This window comes from Panicum virgatum, chromosome 6K, assembly GCF_016808335.1.
Source record: "Panicum virgatum strain AP13 chromosome 6K, P.virgatum_v5, whole genome shotgun sequence".
NCBI classification, from domain to species: Eukaryota; Viridiplantae; Streptophyta; class Magnoliopsida; order Poales; family Poaceae; genus Panicum; species Panicum virgatum.
This window is the reverse complement of record NC_053141.1, coordinates 8,611,968-8,633,482: the sequence shown is the minus strand read 5'-3', so window position 1 is coordinate 8,633,482 and position 21,515 is coordinate 8,611,968. Positions and strand designations below refer to the sequence as shown.

At 45.8% G+C, this 21,515-nt stretch overlaps 1 protein-coding gene across 1 annotated transcript; it reads left to right on the top strand.

Annotated features, from left to right (window-relative positions):
• The first annotated feature begins 2,104 nt into the window (after nucleotides 1-2,104).
• On the top strand, nucleotides 2,105-4,545 carry LOC120711585 (ATPase family AAA domain-containing protein 2-like). The gene is made up of 3 exons (XM_039997171.1): nucleotides 2,105-2,933; nucleotides 3,145-3,371; nucleotides 4,165-4,545. Exons 1-3 carry the CDS (start codon nucleotides 2,397-2,399, stop codon nucleotides 4,172-4,174), a joined length of 774 nt encoding a protein of 257 aa, XP_039853105.1. The 5' UTR covers nucleotides 2,105-2,396; the 3' UTR covers nucleotides 4,175-4,545.
• The last annotated feature ends 16,970 nt before the right edge of the window (nucleotides 4,546-21,515 follow it).

Here is a 21,515-nt window from a genome sequence, read left to right as displayed (position 1 = left end):
GTACAATCACAAGGAAAAGCATGGCAAACATTTAGTATTCATGACATATGTACGGCCCCATAAAATAGACCAGCTTCCTCGTCGGTGTCCACAGCTTTCAGCAAACCCAGATCAGGAGGATCAAATACAAGTCAGAAAAAAGATTGCATCATACAATTCGAGACCCAAGGGCCAAGGGGGCGTCACTTAAGGCTGGCTTACTAGAACCATAGATTATTCAGAATTGCTACATGTACTTACAGAAACATACAACAGAAGAATAATTGAGGAAACCCTCGCCCTTCTCAATTTAAACTGCGAATATTTAGGCCGTGTATAGAAACAACTCGAGGGAGCAATGTTGCAAATAAGCTTTTATGAAAATTTTAACCCATACACATAGAAGTGCTGCTATATTAATTAGGTCAAATACCTCATGGTTACGTTAGGCTTGCAAATTTTTCTCTTTCGAAATTCACAAATATGTTTTCCACAATATGCCGAATACATTCTTGCAATATGCAAATTGAGCACAACAAATGTTGTAGATTTGAAGCAGATGTCGCCGCGGAACCATGGAGCTGGTGTTGGAACCAAAAGACAGCGATGTTAAGCCTTTTCAGAAAAAGAAAACAAATATACGGAGATGTTAAGCTCCAATGGGTACTATCTTGTGTACGCCTAGCAGTGCTATTTGGAAATTTGGTAGCGAGTTTGGCTTTAGATGGAGAAAGCGAGAGCAAGAGAGTGGAGAGAGAGGAAAAAATATCTGAGGCTGGCAGGTGTAGCAAGGTAGTGTGAGGTGGGGGAACGAGGAATACGATGAAGGCAGCGGATGGATCCGGATGCTTCACGTGGGCCGACCCACCTCAGCAGTTTTGAGCTTGTGGCCCTCGCTCTCTCTTCTTCCTCTTCCTTGGAGGCCACACTGCCCCTCTGCCCCTTCCCAGCCTCACATTCTCCTTCGTGGCTTATTCCTCTCACCACATGCATAAAAACACTTACAAAGCATATTAGTAGTACAAACTAGGTGTGGGGTGTGAAATTTCAATAGATTGTCATTGTTCCCACCAATTTCGAGATGTCATTATGAATGATCTTGATGAGTTTCTTTTTCAATAAATGAGTATGAATATTCTAAAGAACTTTCTACTTGTTCATAAAAATAAACTTCTGTCCACACTTGCGTGTTAAATTTACATTTTGCATATATAGAAAACATCTTACATTAGTGCATATTACAAAATTTCCCATGGTCTTCGATTCCTCCCTCGTATTTGAGATGTCGCTATTAATGACCTCACTATAGATGCCTTGATAACTCTTTGTTGGCCTTCTACGGTCTCAACAGCAGCTAACAATCACTTTCGTTGTCTCGTATTCATTTCAAACCAGGCAGCACACATCTTATTCTTCATCTTTGGCGATCACGTTACTAAAAGAAAAATTCACTTTTCCAGACGATATTTGGATCCCAAGAGAACAAATAGAGCCATGCCGACTTCTAATGATGCATTAGAGCCACATACAAGTTAAACCACTATTACAATATGCCTCAGGTGTAACAGCCACATATGATATCATGAGCACAATAAATTGATTCTTTTCTTAGTTGAATTAGTCACTTGATTTGTATGACTATCAATTGGGGATCACTCAATTAGATTAATATCATTTTCCCTAAAAAATTCATGTTACACTAGTTAATTACTTTCCCCGTGAAATAAAATATATAAGTGTAGGATATTGAATCCACCATCGTGTAAGTCAATGCACAAAATAGCATGTATGAAAAAAGATAAAAAGCATAGTAATATAGCATTAGACGTAATAAATCAAACAATATATTTTATATATAATATGTAACCTACTTGAACTCAAAATTTTTAAGATAAAACTTTCATGACCAAATTTTCCCAAATTTAAAGCTACAAAACCACCGGTGATAGATAACCCATGCCCAATAGCTGCTGAGCTGTAGCAAGAAAAGCCTGGAAGAAGAGGGGAGAGAGAGGGAGAGGGAGGGAAAAAAAAGCTGCTGAGCTGTAGCAAGAAAAGCCTCCGTGAAGAAGAGGGGGGAGAGAGAGGGAGAGGGAGGGAAAAAAAAAGGCGTGGAATGTCCAGGTGGAGGCTCCCGCGGCCACTAGTGGGAGCGAAGCGCATCCGCAGAGGATCCTCGGCTGGAGGCTCAAAACCTCTCGCACCCAACCAGACTCCAGCCTCACATCACACCCTCCTCCTACTACTACTCCTCCCGTTTACTCCTTCCTCTCCTCACAGCAGCACACCACAGAAATCTCTCTCCTCTCTCTCTCTCTCTAGCCTCTCTCTACCCTCCGGGGAAGAGCGAGGAAACAACGGAGGGGGAGAGGAAGACAAGTCCTCTGACGGCGAGGCGATCTTCAAGGAGGGGGATCATGGCGGCGGCCGGGGAAGGCGGCAAGGAGAAGGGCCCCGGGGGCGCGTGCGAGCTCTGCGGCGCGGCGGCGCGGGTGTACTGCGGCGCCGACGAGGCCACGCTCTGCTGGGGCTGCGACGCGCAGGTGCACGGCGCCAACTTCCTCGTGGCGCGCCACGCGCGCGCGCTCCTGTGCCGGGGCTGCGCGCGCCCCACGCCGTGGCGCGCCGCGGGGCCGCGCCTCGGGCCCACCGCCTCCCTCTGCGACCGCTGCGTCCGCCGCGGCCCGGGGGCCGCGGGCGCCGGCGGCGCCGACGAGGAGATGGGCGGGGACGACGAGGATGCCGACGGCGACGGCGAGGACGAGGACGAGGACGAGGACGAGGTCGTCGTCGACGACGACGAGGACGACGACGAGGAAGGGGAGGGGGAGAACCAGGTCGTGCCGTGGTCGGAGGAGCCCGGCGCCACGCCGCCGCCCGTCGCCAGCTCCACCTCCAGCAGCAGCCGGGAGGTCGCCACCAACGGCGCGAATGCCGGCGCCGAGTGCGCAAAGGTGCCGCCTTTATCTCCTCTTGGATTCCCCCCTCTTCCCCTGCTCCTCCATTTTGGTCTCGACTCCATTCCGTCCGACTCAAAGATTCGATTTTTCGTCGATGGCCGCGGTTTCCTAATCCTCGTGAATTACTGTAGAAAAGACCGGCCATTTCTTCCAATTCGTAAGCGGCCAGTCATTCTGATGCAAATGTCGCCGTGTCTTTTTCCAGGAGGACCTGCCGTGCTCGCCGTCGCAGCCAGGCTTGTGCCACTACTCGTCGCCAGCGCGCCACGGCGGCCAGAGCGACGAGGCCACCTCCTCCAGGAACGGCGGCCGGTTCCTTGGCTCCCGGCACAGGAAGAGATCGCCCTCTGATTTTCTCGGCTCAGGGTCGGCGCAGTCCGGGAGTGGCACGCCGATCAGGAATTGCTCCAACGCGGGCATTGGCCGAAATGGGTGAGTTTGCAAACCCCTTGATCTGAAAGTTCCATGGCATATGCTCAACGAACACTTTATGAACTGCGAGTACCATTCACTGTACTACAAAAATGGAAAAGTCTGGGCTTGCGAACATGGATGCAATTATGCATCTTCACAAGCATGGTGTGAAGCACACAGTCATTAAAACAAAAGAAAAGAAAATGACAGATCAATGTTTTATTTTTTTTTTTCAAATAACTTGTAAGTAGCACGACCAGGGAAGAGAGAATAAAAAGAAATGTAAGGTGAGCGGATTGATGCAAAGGTTGCACCAAAAGGTTGATAACTACCTATGGCCGGGTTCTACGGTCATGAAGTTTCTACTGGCGAAAGGGGTTTGCCTACATCATAATGAGAAAGCTTTGCTTGTCTTGCTGAGCGCCATCATCATATGATGCTTGGAGTGCTCCGCAATCCCAGTAGTGCTCTAGCTGATGGGTAGCAAACTTGCTTTTAGATTCTAAAAGCATTACATTTCCACTTTTTTGTGGTCTATTTTGAGTGAGTGACATGAAGATGGCAGGCTAGCTTGTGAGGTGCCAAGTGTCGATTTACGCCACTTATCACACTCAAGTGCTAAGGTGTTAGTGTTTTAGCATTTGAGACTTGAATGATATTTTCTTGTTTCTAGGATGGCATATGCTATGATTATTAGTATGTGAATAATGAGTCACCTTCTGTTGAAATTTTCTTTGATGACACAATATGGGTTCTGTTACGTGATTACAATAAAATTTGCTCATCATAGATTTCTGTTCTGTTATTGCAGCTTTACTTGAGGCGGCCAACCTGCGATGATGGTGTAGATGTTGATGCTAACTGCATTAGAATGCCACTTTTGGTGTATCCAAGCATTTGGTGATGATTGGATCACGACGAGATCAAGCTTCCACCGAGGCATACAACTTTTTCGGTCGTCAACTTGCACACTTTTGTCAGGGCAGCCGTCCCAGAACCATGATAGTATTTCCCTAAATGGAGACGGCTCGCTGGAGATTGTATATGTTCCCAGTATTCATGTGTTTAATTCCTTCATCCTTTTCTGTTTGTGGATGAGGCGTGTTCGCTAACCTAAGGAAATGATATAGGTTCGCATTTGCTGTGACATTCTTGGATGGTCTACAGTCTGAATGCTTCCTTTTGTGCCCCACTACCTGCTTCTGGTTCATACACAATGTTTGATCAAAATTGATACCTCTTGTGGCTGCAGTGGCAGCAGATAAGCGCAGGATGATGCACTGTTGCTCACCTGGCAATGTGCAATTTGGGCAAGTTGCACCGTGTCCTTGAATTCTTAATAGCCCATTTGTGCATGGGATTAGGATATGATTCTTCTGCGGATGCAAAGCTGTCTGGTCATGTCAAATTAGTTTTCTTAAATAGGAAAATATCCAGCCTGGTAGGAGGAACGGGGAAGTAACCCCATCTGAAAGCATGCAGGGGTTGAGGTTGATCTGATCTGATCCGAGCTCATCAGGTCAGGGACAACCTGCAGATTTTGAAACTGCCATAAGCCTTCCTGCCTGCTTAGGGGCATCCGATTCTTCGTCCTGATCTTTTGATCCCCAGGGTCGTTATCTACATCACTCACTAGTCGCCGCAAAAAGAAAGAAAACGCCTGAAAACGAAAGGAGCGACGCGCCATTGATGTACGCATGCTTTGCTTTGAGGTGTGAAAGAAAGTTGCAGAGAAGTGAAGCGTTTGTATTCTATTCTGCTGGCGTTTAGCATGGCGAGGAGAGTAGCATCGTGCAAACCACATGCCTGCAGCTTGCTTGGAGACGGTGATACACTTGGGCAATAGATTAGTGGCCAAGTGTAGTCATTAGGAGCTGAAGAACATGCAGAGGGAAGGGATCAAGGAGCCTCCTTGACCCGGATCTTTTTAAAAAGACCCTTAAGTTTAGTTTGCCAAGAAGATATGATACACAATAGGTTATGCCATCCTATGGGCTATGGGATATGGCTACTAGATCCTAGGTATATCCTAGCCTTGGTCCTACATGTCATTGTCACGCTCGGTGTTGTTTTACTTTTATCCAAAAAAAAACTCTGCTAGCCTGCCCCCACATGTCACTGGCACGCTCGGAGCTATTTTACTTTTATAAAAAAACTGCTAGCCTGGGCCTACATGTCATTGGCACGCCGAGAAATGTTCTACCAAAACCGGCTACTCTTCATGGTGCAAGCGCAGGAGCAAATCTCATCTTCCTTTTTCTGATTCTAGGAGAATTTACAGAAGTTTGTGATCACATAGCCGCCAGCTGCTGGAGCGAGCATCTGAAGTGTTGAAGGGGACAGAGGAAAGGTAGGATGAGCATGGCCATGGAATGCAGGGGGGGAATAATTGTTGGAGCACCTTTACTAGGAAGCTCTTCAGTCCTGGGAAGTGGTCCTAAAGTGATGCATGTCACCCAAGCGGCCAAGCGATAGCGACCTGAAAAGATCTCTGCAAAGAGAACAGAGCATTGGCAAAGGCAGGCCACAAGTTATGTACACTGGGCATGGACCTCTCTGGAAAGTGGGACCAGGCAGAGCATGAAATAGTTCCAACTTCCAACCTAGGAGGCTACAAAAAGGGTTCGCTTCTTATGGTAAAAGTAGTTTAGCATGTGTTTGGTTAGGTGATAATTTACCCCTCGGGCTATTTCGCGAGACGAATCTATTAAGTCTAAGTTTTTCATGATTAGACATGTGATGCTACAATACTTATGCTAATATCATAGATTAATTAGGTTTAATAGATTTGTCTCGCGAAATAGCCCGAGGTTCTGGACTTAGTTCTATAAGCATCTTATGTTTAATTCTGCTAAATAGCCTAAAAATATTCGATGTGACAAGGCTAAATTTTAGCCCCTAGAATCCAAACAAACCCGGTCTACTGACCGCCGGCACTGATTTAGACAACAAAATCCCCCTGGTTGAGCTCGCCAAAGAGATTGATATTCTTGCTCTGCTCTTTGCCGATGCTGATATTTGTGATGTTTTTATGTCACATCTCTCCTAGAGGTATATATTGTCATGAGCGGAATCTAGGATTGTCTTTCCAATCGGCGATGATAATGTCTATAGATGTCGTATCCTCCTTGAAGGCATCGTTGTTGAGAGTATCTCTTGCTGTGTAGGTTTTTTAGGAAAAAAAACCTTCACAGTAAGGGTCACTCTTGTTGTGTATTGTTGTTATAGGTTGTTATTGCGCATAGGGTGACTCTTCTCTGTTGATGCTATGGAAACCTTGTTGGTTGTTGCTGCTACGGTGTGTTGTTTTGTTAGTCTCTTTTATCGTGTGGGAGTTTTTTCCCCTACTTGTTGTGGTGTTGTTTCTTTTTTTTCCTTAAAACAATTGTGGTAGTTCTTCTCTATTATACAAACATACCCGGCAAAAAAAGGAAACCACCAACCATGCTAGCTGGGCCCAATGCAATTGACCCAGAAAACAAAATGCAGCAGCCTCATGTTTGGGTCGTGCGAATTTGGGTCTTGTCATTTTTTAGTTTGCTGTTCCATTTCTTTGTATATTTCTATCCCAGTTAATTATGCGTGGTAAATTATCTCCTTTTCTTCTTACCATTTTTTTTCAATAATAGAACTTTATTGTATTATATAAAGTTCAGGCTCTTCATACCAAGCCTGTTGACACAAATCTCGGTCAACACACAAACGCACTAGATCGTGCGGCACGAGAAAGAGCTCGATGCAGCTATCCCTGCGTGGAGCGGTCAGACCGGTTTAAGGAACCGGTCAGACCGGTCGCCGGTGAGAATCGGCGACAGCCGACGAACGCGAACCCGGGAGGGACCCCGTAAGGGTAGGCGCACGTAGGGTTGTTCTAGGATCGGCAGGCCACCTAAAACGCCTTCAAACGTCGCGGAGACGAAGGAAGAACAGCAGATGGGGTTGGAAAAGCTAGGGTTTGGAGAAAAGGATAAAAAGTAGAGTTTGTATTGATTTTTGTTCGATTGGATTCCCTAATCGGCCGTGACCCTTTATATTTATAGGGTGGGGTGGACTTATCCCGCAAGAAATCCTGTTTACAGATTTAAATCTATGAAAAATCCTAGTTGTATTCGGACTCTACCTGGACCAGTCAGACTGGTTGGTGCCAATTTTGGCTGTCAACATATGCCCCTCTGTCTTTTGGTAAAGCTTGCTTGACAAAAAAATATTTTTCTGAGCCAAAATTGTTTAAGGGCGATGATTAACACTACATCGACTATTTTTTTACTAAAGACGATAAACAATTATCGGCCATGTTTTGCTCAAGTCGATGTTGAAATAACTTATTTGGGCCGCCACACCTTCATTGTCGCTGACGTCTTTGGCACGGCCTCCACTTGTTGTTCCATTGCCTCCTTCTTGCGCATACGTTGCAGCCTTCGCTTCTGAGTATGAGACAAGCCTGAGGGACACCACTTCGGCTATAAATACTTTGAATCTTGCTCCTTGGTCTTCTCATTCTCTTTGCTGCAATCAACATCTTGCTTGACCGGATTATTGCTAGCAACAATCGGTCTTTGTAGTAATGCATGATTTGGATACATAGGAGGATATTGAATGTAATATGATTGCATATGCATTCTACTATAATCCATAGGTATATAAAAGTAAGGATACCAGCAATACCATGGAGCAATCGGTCCACTAGATGAAGTATAATTACCTTGACTCGATTGCTCTTGATGTCTTGACGATGATCCTGTATCCTTGACTTCGCTTGGTGGCCCCTTATGTCTCTGAGCACTCCCTTCCTTCTCATATTTGGCCAAGAGTTTCTTAAAACTCGGCCTTATCTTGATTTTGGAGGAGTTCCTAGATTTACTGGGTGCACTAGTCAGACGGGTCCCACAACCGGTCAGACCGGTCGAACCGGTCAGACCGCCGCTGTAGCCGGTAGACCGGTCGACTTATTGTCGGCCTTCTTCTTCTTGTCTTGCCCCCCGAGTGTTTTTGCGCCTTGAGGGATCTTCTGTGCTAGCTTCTTTTCAGGTCTTTCATCACCAATAACTACATTCTTCCCCTTTGTTGATTCGGCTTGACTCGGCCGAACTAGCAATTTAGGATTATTCAATTCCAACACATGCACTGGGAAAGGATTCTGATCAACCTGCATATTAGGAATAACCAATTTTCCTTCATTAATGGCCGATTGAATTTGTCTATGTAACACATTGCAATCATTAGTAGCATGTGAAAAAATATTATGAAATTTGCAATATGCTCGCCGCTTCAACTCTTCACGCGGCGGTAGAGTATGTGATATCTTGACATATCCAATCCTATATAACTCATCAAATATCCTCTCGCACTTGGATACATCAAAAGTAAATCGTTCATCTTGCCGATTTTTCTGAATCGGCTTAAGAGCAGAACAAGTAAATGGTTTAGCTTGAGATGGCCAAGTAAACTCAGCAGCATACACATCATTAGACTCATCGTCCGAACAATTTGAATTGCATTCTAAAGCATGCACACTAGAACGATGATGCCTATGAGATTCTTGAGACTCTTTGCTTCGGCTTTCTACAGCCAAAGCTCTTTGATGCACCTGAGTAACAGTAAAGAAATCATAGCCCTCTAATCTTTCTTTAATATGAGAGCGCAAGCCATTAAAAGCCAAATCAGCTAAATTCTTTTCTACACTATTCACACTAAAGCATCGGTTTTTTTTATCGCGGAATCATCTTATATAATCATTGACAGATTCATCACGCGATTGTCTAACCGATGTCAAGTGAGACAATTTAAGCTCATCATGCCCACAGAAAAAGTGCTCATGGAACTTCTGCTCTAATTGTTCCCATGAGCCAATAGAATTAGGTGCCAAAGATGAAAACCATGAGAAAGCGGTTCCAGTTAGAGATAAAGAAAATAAATGCACTTTCAACTCGTTTATTGAACCAGCTTCTCCTAATTGGGCAAGATACTGACTAATATGCTCAAAAGTACTCCTAGTATCTTCCCCACTGAATTTAACAAACTCAAGCAACCTAAAACCAGCAGGGTATGCAACCGAATCAAACGAAGTAGGATACGACTTTTGGTATGTGCGGGTTTTACTTCTAACATCCACTCCAAAACTTTCTCTAAGCAGATTAGCCAAATCATTCTTATAATCAGTAAGCATTTTATCGAAATTACTCGAAGAATTTGGCTGTGTGGATGTAGATACCTCACGCTGGTTTGGAACAAACTGACCGGATGGACCGGTCGGACCGGTCGGTACGACCGGTCGGACCGGTTGGGGGGAACCGGTCTGACCGGACTGATATACCGGTCTGACCGGTCTCTGCTGGTTTTGCCAATGCTGCACATATCGGTCGAACATCTCGTCGGAGATAGGACCAGTGTGTGGTACTGAATTCCTGGAGATTTCTGGTGGTGTGTACTGAACAATCTCGTTTGTTCGACTAATGTTGGCCGAACCAGGAATACTCATAATAGGATCAGTGTACGTGGGTGTAACAGTTTGACCACTGAAATAATTCATCGGCATCCCATATTGAGGTTGACTCGTAGGAGATGCTGCCGATGGTTGAGGAACATAAAATTCAGAAGTAGAAAACAGATGGAGGTTCATCGGCTGATTCTGGTTTCTTACCAGCCGATTCCCTTTCCTTAGAGCTAAGCCAATTAACCCAGTAAACATCACGCTCAGCTAGCAATTTCTGTATTTGTTCCATAGTAACACCAGAAGGTGGAGCAGTTGCAGCAGGTATTACCTTAGTAGATGCATCCGAGGAGGTAGAAGCGAAGTCGATTTCCTTGATCTTGGTGACATTGCCGCGTTGATCGACCTTGATGCTCGCAAGCGCCGCTTGTAGATCTTCTTCATCGCGCTTCTTCTTGCGCTTCTCCAGCAGCAGACGAACGTCCTTCGAAAGATGCTCATATGTCGAAGGGATGATGTTCTCCTTGTCGATTTCTGTGTTGGAGCCCATCTTCTTTGGAGTAGATTAGATCGGTTTTATTAACCAAGATCTTTCTTCCCCAGCGGAGTCGCCAAAAAGTATGTTGACGCAAATCTCGGTCAACACACGAACGCACTAGATCGTGCGACACGAGAAAGAGCTCGATGCAACTATCCCTGCGTGGAGCGGTCAGACCGGTCTAAGGAATCGATCAGACCGGTCGCCGGTAAGAATCGGCGACGGCCGACGAACGCGAACCCGGAAGGGACCCCGTCAGGGTAGGCGCACGTAGGGTTGTTCTAGGATCGGCAGGCCACCTAGAATGCCTTCAAACATCGCGGAGACGAAGGAAGAATAGCAGATGGGGTTGGAAAAGCTAGGGTTTGGAGAAAAGGATAAAAAGTAGAGTTTGTATTGATTTTTGTTCGATTGGATTCCCTAATCGGCCGTGACCCTTTATATTTATAGGGTCGGGTGGACTTATCCCGCAAGAAATCCTGTTTACAGATCTAAATCTATGAAAAACCCTAGTTGTACTCGGACTCTACCTGGACCGGTCAGACCGGTCGGTCCCTGCCGGACAGGCCACAGTGCCTCGACCGGTCAGACCGCTCGGTCAGACCGGTTGGTGCCAATTTTGGCTGTCAACAAAGCCTATACATAGAACCTCTGCCTTCAATTCAAGGTCCATTGAAGCGCTGAAAGGGCAAAGCTTTTAGCACAAGATTGCATCAAGCTCCAAAATAAGGACAACGTATCCCCTACACGTAGTTTTTTTTTCTCGAATGCGCAGGAGAGCTGAACATCAATATATTAAGAAGAATAAAAGGGGTGGTTAAAGAGCCCCCAAAACAAAACTGGTACAAGATTGGGAGGGCCTGTAATATGCTCACAGCACGCAACCTAAGCTGTTTGTTAAGAACAAAAACTAGGTAGAGCCAGACCACAAGACCACAAAATTAGGATACAAAAGCTAGGGCAAGGAGATGAGATACTCCTCGAGCCCCTGCAACTGCCCAAAGATGTGCTTCCACTTTAAAGGTCGAGATGACACGGGCCAAGTTTGGACTTCCTCCATCAAAGACACACGAATTCTGATGCTTTCAAATTAGCCAAGCTCCTAAGATAACGATGGAGTTCAAACTCTTTTTTTGTTGGTCAGAGAATCTACTGCTTGCTTTCACCCACTAATCCACGAAGGCCAGATTGTCTAGCTGTGGAGCAGCGGCTTGTAGCCCAAAAAGTTACAGAATGCTAAACCATAATTGTCTGATGAACACACATGACACCAGTAAGTGATCTATTGTTTCACCAACCTGATCACATAGTGAACATCTTGCTGGATGATCAGGCCCCCGACGTGCTAGTCTGTCAGCTGTCCAACATCTATTGTGGGCTGCGGTCCACATGAAGAATTTGCACTCCCCTGGAGCCCAACTCTTGCAGATCTCTTCCCAGGGCTTAAAATAGGTGGCCCCAATAAACAAGGCTTCAATTTAGTGGAATATGAGCCAGAAGCTGAGAATTTCCTAATATGTGTATCTTCCATATCAGGATGCAGTACCACATTTGAAAAGAAGTTCCCAAAGATGCAGGTATTCAATGAGAACAGGCACAGTCAATGCACCTTTTATATCTGAGATCCATCTCCCACCATTGATGGCATAAAAACTGACCTTTTTTTTGCGCTAACTGCTATAGAACTAAACAAATGTGGCAGAGCCTGTTCTAAGCATTGGTCTAACAACCACCTATCTTTCTAGAAATGAGTGTTTTTTTCCTTTCCAACTATTGTCTCAACAGCCATATAAAAGAAAGCTTGGACTTGAGCCTGAGCTTGGATGGGGAAGAAAGCCCAAGCTTTGTTAGGTTCAGTTTTATGTAGCCATAACCATATGAGCTTCAGAGCATACCCCAAATTTTGAAGATTAGAAATACCTAAGGCCCCCAAATTCCTTGGTCTGGCGACCTTTGGTTAGGCTAGCAAATGATGTCCTCCTCTCATATCTCTTCTCCCTTTCCATAGGAAACCTCTTCTTATCTTATCTTATCTTATCAATAGCCTTCAATGCCCATGGGGGAAGATCAAGTGCCATGATGATGTAGAAAAGCATGGAGGTGAGGACAAACTGAACCAAAATCATTCTTCCAGTCTTAGTAAGTAGGTCAGCCTTCCAGCTTGGGAGTCTGTCTGCAATTTTTTTCAATGATGGGCTGAACCTGTTCTTTCGTTAGCTTAAGAGGAGAGAGAGGGACCCCTAGGTACTTGTCGGTACCTCTGGACTAGGGTACCCCCTCTTGCTGTGTCTAGGCGAGAGCCTCGTAGTTATCCTTGACTACGCGCTGACGGCCTGAGCAGCCGGACCCCCGCAGTCCGAAGCCCTTCTCACCCGGTCAGTGGCCTCAGACCCATTCCTTGCTCGGGAAGGGTCCGGTGACGCCGCGTGTCCCGGAAAAGGGAACGCTAAGCCAAAACAGCCGGGGGCCCTGGACCTCCCACGGGGTCCCAGATCCCCATATACTATCCAGACCCCTCAGTGGGGAGGGAACAGACACCCCACCTGGGGCAGGTCCGGAGCCACCACGTGTCCGCAGGCGCAGGCACGCGCGTGGCCGCGAAGCTTCCTCGGGAAGACTCTCCCACCTACCGCATTCAATACGGGAGACGTAAGTGCGTTCTGCCACAGCAGAGCCTGAGGTGACTTTTGCCAGGCTGCACTGTTGATCGTGCGTTACCAAGGCACACAGTGCAGCCGCCCACGCCACGCATGTCAGTCTGCTATGCCAGTTGGACACGACGGCTCGCCTTCGCCCATCATGACGCCTACGCGGTAGACCCAACAGTCTACGCCGCAACCTACACTACCTCAACGGGCGCCTCACCGACAGGACAGGTGAATCCACTCCTCGGTCAGAGAGTCCACAGGACGATGAAGCGTATCCAGGGAGAGATTCTCAACCACTGTAGCACCATTAATGCCTTCTGCGCAGTATACTATACATCCGCGTTGGACCCACCTGTTGGGGTCTCAACGCATGTGTACGCGTCCCCTTGGGCTATAAAAGGGAGATGCCCGTTAGAGAAAAGGCAGGCCGAAGAAGTCCCGGCAGAGGCCAGTACCCAGCCTGGGCAGAGGATAGATTCATTCATATGCAAGAGTAATACAAGTCACAGTGGATGTAGGGTATTACGCTCCGGCGGCCCGAACCACTCTAAATCCTCGAGTGTTCTTGTGTTCTTGCTCCCTAGGTAGACCTACCGAATCGCTTAGCGCCTCCCCGAGTACTCACCCTCTGGGATTAGGCGGGTGCACTACGCCACCCGGTTGTGGGTCTCCACAAACCACAACAGTACTTGCAAGGGAAGTCAGAAAGCTGGCAAGGCAAAGTTTCATGTAAAACTGCTCTATCAACCTCACTACATCTTCACCCCCACCCCAAAAAAAAAAACTCACTACATCTTATAGGAAGAACACTACTTTTCTGTAAGTTTATTGTGAGGCCAGAAGCACTTTCAAAGGGTTGCAGGATATCCAACGTGGTTTCAATGTCACCTGCTGATGGTCTCAAGAATAAAACAACATCACCTGCATACAAGAGATCCTGTGTTGCAAGGCTCTTTTGGCAAGTGGTTGTCAGACCCGGGACGACGGGACTGCCCACGGGTACAGAATGTTCTAGAGTTGGGAGTAGTACATGGTTATGCCCTACCTCTTGTATCTGCCCGAATAGGAGTAGAACTAGTCGACGGTCTCGGGAACTAGCCGAACCTATCGGACTAGAACCCTAACAGAATTCGACTAGGATTTCCATGTAACCCTGTTCCCCCAGACCATATAAGGGCGAGCAGGGACCCCTCCAAAACATCAAACAATACCAGAGGGAATACAAACCACCACACATGACATAGGGTATTACGCTCCGGCGGCCCGAAACTGTCTAAATCCTTGTGTTCCTTGCACCATCGCATTCTGATCTCGGCAAGTCCCTACTCATAACCACTCTCCTCGGGATACCCCTCGGAGAACCCGACGGTAAAACACTGACAGCTGGCGCCCACCGTGGGGCATCTCGCCAACAATCATCAGAAGAACTTGATGGCTTCTCTTGACGACACTCCGGTGCTCGAAAAAGGCACCTCCCTTCGCGTCGGCTCCTAGATCTTCGTCGCCGACGGATCAGGCAGCTTCGAAAGCTATTCAATCAATCAAGATCCCCTAGAAGTTTCAGAAACTGCAAAACACCGTGAATTCGACGAATTCATCGATCAACTCGAAGAAATCGGATTTTCGAACCTCGGCAATGAAGTCTGGATTCAACCCGAATTCGACGCAATCATAGCCAAAACACTCTCCGAATTGGAAGAAGACTTGGAAAAACTGCTGGAAGATTCTAAGAAATAAACTGCCACGGATGGAAAGACATTACCTGCCAATTGCATCTGTCCCTCTGAACCAAGTCCTTGGAAGAAAAAATCAAAGACTAGCTTCAAAAAAACCACTCGCAAAAGGATGCAGCCAAAAAACACCTTTTCAAACATCAATGATATCGATGAAAAGATCGAGCACTGCCTCCTGAAAGCTGAAGACACGTTCAACATCAACACTCTCAACTCTGTAGAACTGGAACGAGATCAAGCTTTCATCAAATATCTCGAAGAATTGGATGAACCAATTTCTGAAGACGAACTAGCTGAATGGTCACACGACATTGATCTATTCGTGGAAGGATTAACTAATCCCGACAAGCTTGAAGCTCTCTGGGAGGAATCCAAAGCGAAGAAGCTGTGGGACGACTCTTACAGGTCACTGGATCAACATTTATCACAACACCACCCTGCAGAAGACTCTGTATCAATCGAAAACTACATGAGTCGCTGGTGTAACGTTGTTCAAACTCCAAATTTCCCCACCCCGCAAGAAGATCATCGCATGCCGCGGACGAGTTCTTCAGAAAAACGGGACAATTTGGACAAACACAACAAATTCATAAATGAACTATCAGTTCGAGTCGAAGGCGGATGGCCCCCAGCGGACCACATCCCACACAATGAAGACCTTCTGCGACATATTCTTGGACTCCCTCCCCTAGTCAAGCAAGACAAGGAAACCTACCCGGTTTCGGTTCAAGACATTAAAAGAAACCGACTCGCACCACAACCCGATTCGGACAAGAGGACTGAATTTGACAAGGAGTCGACTTCTACAGCCACTACAAAAACAGAACTGCAGTCCTCAGAGAGGCAGCAACTCTCAGAAGATAAAGAACTACCGTTCCAGCAAGGTCTCCCGTTCAAGGAAGACAACATCAATTCAAAAATTCGCGGCCACAATCGCGAAATTTTCATGACTTTCCTTTCGGACGCTACAAACCGAAAAGTTGATTCCATAGCACTGGAAGACTTGAACTATGATGAATTCCCCTCTGAATTGGAGATAACTGAAGCAGCTAGCGCCGAAATCCCACCTCCGCCAGGAATCACGGTCACTGTCCACTTGGATAGCAACCCAAAGATGGCCCTCAAGACAGAGCACCATCAACAACTTGGTGACTCGTTCGACTACTCCAATAGTGACTTACACAATATTATCAACATTGGCCGCAACGCAAAAATAGTCATCATCAACAAAAGGGAAGATCATGAGGAAGTCGAAGCCTACAGTCCGACATCTAACTACCGGATACCTGATATCTGCGGGTACAATCTGCGAAAACGACGTCGCGACAAGATAGCACCTCCTTCTCAACCAAAGCAGTCGATGATTGATTCTACTCAATAGAAAATCCATTCAAAGTGCTTCCTGCATCCTAAAGGAAAGCACTCGAGTTTCCAATGTAGCACTCTTCGCAAAGCACTCGGAGCACCTCCAACTTCTCCCAACAAAGATAACAAAAAGAGAGCCAACACGAGCAAAATCCTTTCCAATGAGGAATTAAGCATGCCAATTACTCAAACGAGTCATCTACTGGGATTACCCCCAGTCTTACACCCAATAAAGGCTAGGATGGGTTCGCCCGAGCTCTGACTCGAGTCATCTATTGGGCTTACCTCCGGTCTTACACCCAATAAAGGCTAGGATGGGTTCGCCCGAGCTCTGACTGAACCCCAAAATCACTCGCACTGGCAATCGAGTCATCTATTGGGCTTACTCCTGGTCGTACACCCAATAAAGGCTAGGATAGGTTCGCCCGAGCTCTGACTCAGTTCACTACTCGTGTTGACAGAAGGCAAATACTAAAATGAGTCATCTATTGGGCTTACCCCCGGTCTTATACCCAATAAAGGCTAGGATGGGTTCGCCCGAGCTCTGACTCGAGTCATCTATTGGGATTACCCCCGGTCTTACACCCAATAAAGGCTAGGATGGGTTCGCCCGAGCTCTAACTCAGATCATCACTCATGTTGGCAGAAGACAAATATTCAAGTTGATCCTCGGTCTTACACCCAATAAAGGCCAAGATAGATCCACCAGAGTAAAATTCCAATATAAAGAATTCGAGTGCTTCAAAATTCGATGAAAGAGAAGATTTCGTCATCGGAGACATGAGCTCCCCCTTCCCAAGGGGTTACTTCTTCAGCAGTCTTTACTCCATCAGTTACTCCGAATACCAACCTTTCCTTGCTAAGTTAAGGTCAAAGGCATGGCGAATCGGGTAGCTGGGGCTAGGGGACATGAGCTTCACGGCCCAAGAGACAAGTTCTCTACCTTCAGGAGTCGATACTCCATCAGTTATTCCGAATACCAACCTTTCCTTGTTAAGTTAAGGTCAAAGGCACGGCGAATCAGATAGCTGGGGCTAAGGGACACGAGCCTTGCGGCCCTGAGGGACAAGTTTCCCATTTCCCAAGAGGAATTTCTTCGTCCATGAGGCGACAATTTATCGACTACTATGGTACTCGATGGGGCAAGCTCCCTATTTCCCAAGAGGAACTTTTCGTCCATGAGGCGAAAAATCATCTACTACTTCAGTACTCGACCTTCAGAGGGACATGTTCCCCATATCCCAAGAGGATTATCCCGTCCACAAGGCGACAAATTATCGACTACTACAATACTCGATCTTCGGATGGGATAAGCTCCCTATTTCCAAAGAGGAAATTCTTCATCTATGAGACAACTAATTATTCGACTACTTCAGTACTCGATCTTCGGATGGGATAAGTTTCCCATTTTCCAAGAGGAACTTTTCGTCCATGAGGTGACAAATTATCAACTACTACAGTACTTGACCTTCGGAGGGACATGTTCCCCATATCCCAAGAAGATTCTCTCATCCATGAGATGATTATTTCGACTACTTCGGTACTCGATCTTCGGATGGGACCAGCTCCCTATCTCCCAAATGGAATTTTTTCTCGTCCATGAGATGGCAATTGATCGAGTACTTCATTACTCGACCCTCGGACGGAACAAGTTCCCTATCTCCAAGGACTTATTCATCCAAGAGATGACAATTCATCGACTGCTACGCACTCGACTTTCGGAAGATTCAAAACTTCTAATTCCTAGAAGGAACCCTCCGTCCTCAAGATGACAACTCGTCAACTACGACAGTCCTCGACCAAAAAGAGACGAGCTCTCAAGGAATCATAGCACGAGAAGACCTGCCCATTACTACGGCACTCGACAAAGAGGATTCATCTGTCCACTAGGCAAGAAAAACCTCAACTACTACGGTATTCGAATAACTATGGGACAAGATCTCTATTTCCTAAAAGGAAACATTCGACTACTACGGTACTCGAAGATGCAACTCAATAAAGCCGACGACAAGCTTCGTAAAAAAGCAATCAGTCGAACAGTCGACAACTCGAGAGAAAAAAGTACTATACATACAAATGATAAAGTACTGCAGTGGACAAATATCCAGCAAAAAGAATACTACAACAAATATCTAAGCCTCAGGCGCTGACCCAAGCCGCTGATAATCTTATCAGCGATGGGTTTCATCTCCGTAACATATTCAGAGAATCTCTTGTGACACCCTAGGTATCTGCACAGTAGAACTGCATTTATTTTATGCATCATGTGCTTAAATTGTGTGAGCAAGGGTCTTATTTTAAAAATATAAGGTTAATTGTGTAAATATGATTTGATGCAAGGTCCTTTCTATAATTTAATTTGAATAGGGTGTGCAAATGTTGCTTTTGTGGAGGGTTTGTTTGCAAAATTCAGTGCAATCATTACATGGCAGAAAATCTTACATTTCAGTCTAAATTTAAGGTGAATTTTCTTTGGAAAAGACAAAAGTCCATTAAATTCAAAATCCTTCCTATGTTTTCAAAATAACTCTTTATCCTTTGGTCAAATAAATTTTTGCACAACACCAAAGTTGTAGATCTTGAAAATTTGAACAACTTTCTTGTTGGGCACTTTTCATTTGAGCCCAAGTTTAGGAGTTATTTTTGTTTTACAGTAGGGCCCCTAAACTTTTTAGAAATTGCAAAACAGTCCTGCTGTCTTCTCCCTCCTCTCGCCCTCTCTGCTTCTCTGCCGCTGGCGCAGAGCGGCGCCGCCGCCGCTCAGGGAGGCCGCAGGCCACCTCCTGCTCGCCATGGCCTTCCACGCGTCATGCCCGAGCTCCTCGCCGCCCACTCCCCCTCGCGCTGGACTTCTCCCGCTCCTGCCACACCACCCCAGTCGAGCTCTGCGGCCGCCGCCTCGCCGTCGCCGTGGCCAGCTCGGGGAAGAGCCCCGCTCCCCATCTCTCGCATGCTTCAGCACCAGTGGCAGCCCCGCAACCCAATCCCCTCGCTCTCTCACCAGTTCCCCGCCCCAAACCCCCAGAACACCGCCGCCATCCACCCGCACGCCGGCGAGCTCGAGCTCACCGTCGACCCGCCACTCCAGACCTCCTCCGCCCACGCAGACCCCACCAATATCTTTGCCTCGCTCTCCCGCAGCTCCCTAGCCACTTCTTTTCCACCCCCGACCGCCGGACCAACCTCGCCGTCGACAACCCACGCTGAACCGCCGCCATCCACGCCGGCGACCACCTTCCCGACTACCCCGACTTCAATCTCGGGTACCAAAAGGTGCGCGTCAACATCCTCTAGCTTTTCCCCTACCTATCCCCCACCTCCGGCGACCATCCTCGCCGGGAATAGCCGCGCCGTGCTTCCCCTGCTCCGGCCAGGGACCTCCATTGAAAAGAAAAGAAAAGTTCTAGGGGCTAGATCAAAAAATGGACATGAACTCTAGAATTCAAATCAGTGAACTTTGAAAATGCCTAAAAATTCGTAGAAAAATCAGAAAAATCCAAATCCAAATGTTTTAGAATGCTTGTTGCAAGGCCTACAAGTTTTGTTACATACACATCTTCAGTTTTGGTCTGCATGTTAATCCAAGAAATAGAATAAAATAAATAGGATTTAATTATTCTAGGAGTTGTACTCAGTAACTTCATGTGATTTTTGGCTAGAATGTGTCTTTCATTATTACTAGTGCCTGGTAAAAATTTGAACCCTTTTTGACATTTTAACTAGATCAAAGTTTCAAGATTCCTAGATCTACTAGTGTTACTAATGTATTTGTGCAGGTAGAAATATTACAGTTCTGTTTGTGAAACTTTTTCCATCCATGTATACCACTAAAACCTTAATGTTGCACATTTTTGGGAAATTTTATATCTGTTTGACTATATCTTTGATTTAATATTTGTTAAGTAGGCTTTAATTATAGTAAATAGTTTCCTTGCTTAGAAAAATCTGATAATATTAGTGGAACTCTATTTTCATCGTATGTTCATGTTTGTAAAATTTAGGATCCAGAAATATTATAGAACTTTTTGTACTAATTTGTTTTGTCATATGTATTTTAATTTTGTCAAAATTATTAATTCTGTTTTGTGCCTAGATAAATTCTGAAAAATTTCGAGGACGTTCATAAGCATATGGAGCCTGTTCTGAGAAAGTTTGAGCTTCATAAGTTTAATAGTTTGTTCTGTAGGATTCAATATTGTTCTAGGTGCTGTCTGAGTAAATGTTTTATTCTGAATAATTGGCTACATGAAATGGCATGAAATTTACAGGATAGATTGCTATCTGTACTTCTGTTTTGAAGTAATTTTGCTGAGTTTAAATGCTGTTTGTGTGCTGAGTTACTTATTTCTTAGCAAACCATGATTTATTTGCTATATGAACTAACTAAAACTTACTTTGTGAGGTTAATCATGTTGTTTTGTGTAGTAAGACATGTTACTTAACTATTCTATAAATGATTGCCCATATGCTAAGTTATGTTGCTAGTTGTTAGATTGCCACTTTATTGCAAAGTGTGTATGTTTGTAATATCATTTCTTGCATCACATATAGATACGACTGTTCTAGCGGACGGGATATACGAGCTGATCCCGGAATCCGAAGGAGCTGATCAAGAAGCCTAGGTGAACGCCGTTATACTGACTGAAGACCCAGACCAAAGTCCGGAAGAGCCCAAGGCTGATCTAGCTAGTGACTACCGCGAAGGCAAGCCCCGGACATAAACCCAATATTTCAAATTATGCACTTTATATACTGCTTACTTGTGCATTTACAGTTCTTAGGATTTGAATTGAAACCCTAGATGCATGATCCTAGGAACCTATGTATTGAACACTAGATTTGAGTTCGAGTAATTGCTATGCTTATAGGACCGGTAAAAGTCGAGTGATTGCCTGTCAATCGCGAGTTTAATACGAGTTGCATGTTTACTTTCTGCAATCACCATAAGGACGTCGGATGGGGTCATGTTCGATATCATGACCTTGGGTGAGACCCCGTCTGTGTTGATGAATTCTGCTAAGGTCACGGTGTGTGGTAGCGGTGGTTAAGTGTTTGAACAAACTAGCCACATGCTGTAAATATCGTACACGGTAAGCCTAGTAGCTGATCGAACCGGTGAGTGGATATACCTTTCACTCTCTCTTAGAGATAGGTTCTTATTTATGTTTATGTTGCGCAACACCACGGGTGCAGGGAGGAAGTTGGTGCCCTGTAGTCGGGGAGAGTGACCCTATCCACAGGCCGGAATGAAAGTTCAACGGTTATTTGGGAACGACCCGACGGTGTTCCAAACGTGTGTGTTAGGTTTACCTTGCAAGGTTGGAAATCCGATTCGAATCGTCCGTCTCTCACGGATATTGAGACTGCTTGATCCCTTTGCCACACAGAGTAATATTATTATGATCAATCTTGATGTTTGACTAAAGTTCTACCATGGTTGATTAGAAG